Source organism: Limulus polyphemus, unplaced genomic scaffold (assembly GCF_000517525.1).
Source record: "Limulus polyphemus unplaced genomic scaffold, Limulus_polyphemus-2.1.2 Scaffold7719, whole genome shotgun sequence".
Classification (NCBI taxonomy): domain Eukaryota; kingdom Metazoa; phylum Arthropoda; class Merostomata; order Xiphosura; family Limulidae; genus Limulus; species Limulus polyphemus.
In genome coordinates this window covers 15,457-18,434 of record NW_013673329.1, presented here as the reverse complement: position 1 = coordinate 18,434, position 2,978 = coordinate 15,457, and the positions used below count along the sequence as shown (strand labels likewise).

General features: G+C 28.2%; 1 protein-coding gene across 1 annotated transcript in view; it reads left to right on the top strand.

Moving 5' to 3' along the window:
• LOC106474815 (serine/threonine-protein kinase PAK 3-like) overlaps positions 1–2,978 on the top strand; it is a 23,873-nt gene that overhangs the window by 14,870 nt on the left and 6,025 nt on the right. The window contains exon 4 of the mRNA XM_022403113.1: positions 2,324–2,423. Within this exon, the coding sequence (XP_022258821.1) occupies positions 2,324–2,423 (100 nt within the window). The remainder of the gene's footprint in view (positions 1–2,323; positions 2,424–2,978) is intronic.

Here is a 2,978-nt window from a genome sequence, read left to right as displayed (position 1 = left end):
AAAGAAATAAACAGCCACAGCATAAAATAAAAAATATCAAATATAACAGCAACTATTTAAGATAGATAAAAGAAAAACATGGATATATTCTCGTAGGAAGATATATCAAATTATAAAATGTAAATATTTTGTACTGAACACGAGAATAGGAAACATTAATACTTATATGTACATATTTTATGTTTCTGAGTAAATATAATTTTTATATAACCAGGTAAACCACTGTTATCATTTGATGTTTCAATATCTTCATACTATATATATATTTCTGTTTATTTTAGAATGAAAAAGATGATTCTAATATAAATCATGGTTTAAACACTAAAAACTGACAAAATATTGAAAACCAACTGTCTTAAAAATTGTTATAAAAACAACAAGTAATATATAAATAGCAAACACATAACAAATATAGAAATTGTTTTCACAATCTGTCTGTCTGAACTATAATTTTTCAAGCTTTGGTTATTAGAAAAACAAGTTTACTTCAAATTTGGTTGTTTTTTCAGATTCCTTTTATTTTGTCCAATGTGACTGAAAATCAGGGGTGTGTAAATAAAAATATTTTAGGTCTATCTTTTATACACCCCTGATTTTGACAAATTAAGAGGAATATGGAAAAAACAAAACATCTCCAGTTAACTTGTTTTATGATACTTTTTAGCTTATACAATATTTCAGTGGTTTACAGCATTTAGATTGCAACATTTAAAGTTTTATACTACGTGTATAAATAGTGTTTCATAGAAACTTTTGTCTCTTGTCATCCAACCAAACTAATGAGTTCTGATATCGAACAAAAAAGCTTATTTGGCTCTGACAAAAGAGAAGACTTAAAATGCTGTTTCTCACACACCTCTGATTTTAATCTGGAATGGACATATTAAGAACAATGTGAAAGCAAAAACAATATCTGCAGTTAATTGTTATTAACGGTAATAATGGAATATTTAGTATTTGGCTGTTTGACCAATGCTCTCTCCCAAACTTGTATGAATGAAAATGAAATATCATCAGTTTGTAGAGAAGTATGTTATATTGATTGTTATTAGTATAGGTTTATTTCTGTTCCTTGTCAAAACTCCATCATATTTGCAGCAAAAATGGATACTTAGTTCCATAAATATTATTTCTGGAGTGATAACTGTAATAAATATCAGTTAAAAATTACAATTTTGATGTTTAATGCATAGAATATTTTAATCATCTATCATACAAGTTATTAGTTTGAAGAAAAGTAACAGTTATGAAAGACTGATAGTTCAAATGAAATACATACCAGAAAAACTTAACAAATGGTTTAGTCTGAAAATAGGTTAAAATTTTACAATCTTAGAATTAATTTACCCTATATCACAAAACTTGTTAAAGTTATGAAGAACACACATTTAAAAATTACTGCAGGCGATGGCTTAGTCTTTCAGGATTAAGTTGAAATATGAAAAATCTACTGTGTATGTTGTGCAAGGAAATTATACTAATAACATTCTTTATCTATAATAATAAAAAGGTGTGTCTGTTTGTGTGTGACCGCCATAGCTCCAAAAGGAAAGAACCTAGAAACCTGAAATTGTACACCCATACTAAGTGGACCCTAAGGGTGTGCACATGGGTATTATTATTTATCCACGTGCATGCACGTCTTTTTATAAGACAAGCTAATGAAATACCACATAGACAAGAAGTGAGAACCATAACTTGAAGAAGAAAGAACCTAGAAACCGAAATTTTGTTCCCATACTAAGTAGTCCCTGAGAATGTGCACCCGGGTATTATTTATCACTGTGTGTGTGCATCTTTTAAATGAGACAAGGTAGCAAAAAAAACCACAAACAAAAGAAGTGGTTTCTTGTATTACAAATTGCATGCATGCACATCTTTTTATAAAGGCAAACTAGTAAAAAACCACATAGAAAAGGAGTTGTTCTTTATATAACGACTTCTGATATATAGAAAAGTCAATGCCTTTTGGTAACAACGTGTTCCTACAATGGCTTTTATGTCATGCTGCTTAGCAAGGAAAATATATAGGTTATCATTTTATGTTAAAATGGGATCATAATATACACAATAACATAGTCATGTAGTCCTTTGCATAACAACATCTAATATATAGAAATGCCAGTGGGTTTTGATAACAATGCTTTCCAAGAATGTCCTTTATGTTTATTGCTTAGCAACAAATTTATCAACCTAAAATTGTTGTTAAGCTAAGTACTGAAAGTATAAAATGAAATGTATGGACAACAAACACACTGGAAAATTAAATTTATCTTGATATCTTAAAATATTTATCTTTGAAATGAATTGATATTTCATTTAGGTTCTTATAGGATTAGAGTTTCTTCATCTGAATAATGTGATTTACAGGGACATTAAAAGTGAAAACATTTTAATTGAAATGGATCACAGCATAAAACTAGGTGAGTTTTTGGACATATAATGCCTTTGTGAACATGTGCAATTTCAAATATTTTAGCTTATTTGTAACAGTTTCCTTTTAGCATAGATTAGTTGACAATGTGACAACACATTAGTCATGTAGTTTTATTAAAACAAAAGGTTGTGTTGGTATTTGCTGGTTGAAAACCAGTATTATACCGAGAGTTACATATATATATATATATATTTATATTAATGGAAAGCAACGTTTGTCTCAAGGTATTATTAGAAAAGAAACAAAGTTTAAAATTTCACTTACATTTCGTTCCTCAATAACATTATACATAATAATAATGAGAAAGAATAATTTTTATTCCTGATTTACGAATCTGTCAGTAATCATATATCTAATAAAATACCCAAGTTCTTCAAACAATTTTTCATGAAGTAGGAACTAAAGTAACAACAGTTCTTTAGCATTCTTTAAGAGCTAGATTTTGATTATCTAGAAAGATGTGTGGTTCATAAAATAAAATTACAAATTAAAGAAGAATGGATTAGCAAAGAACACTTTTCTACATCTTTGTTACTGCTTC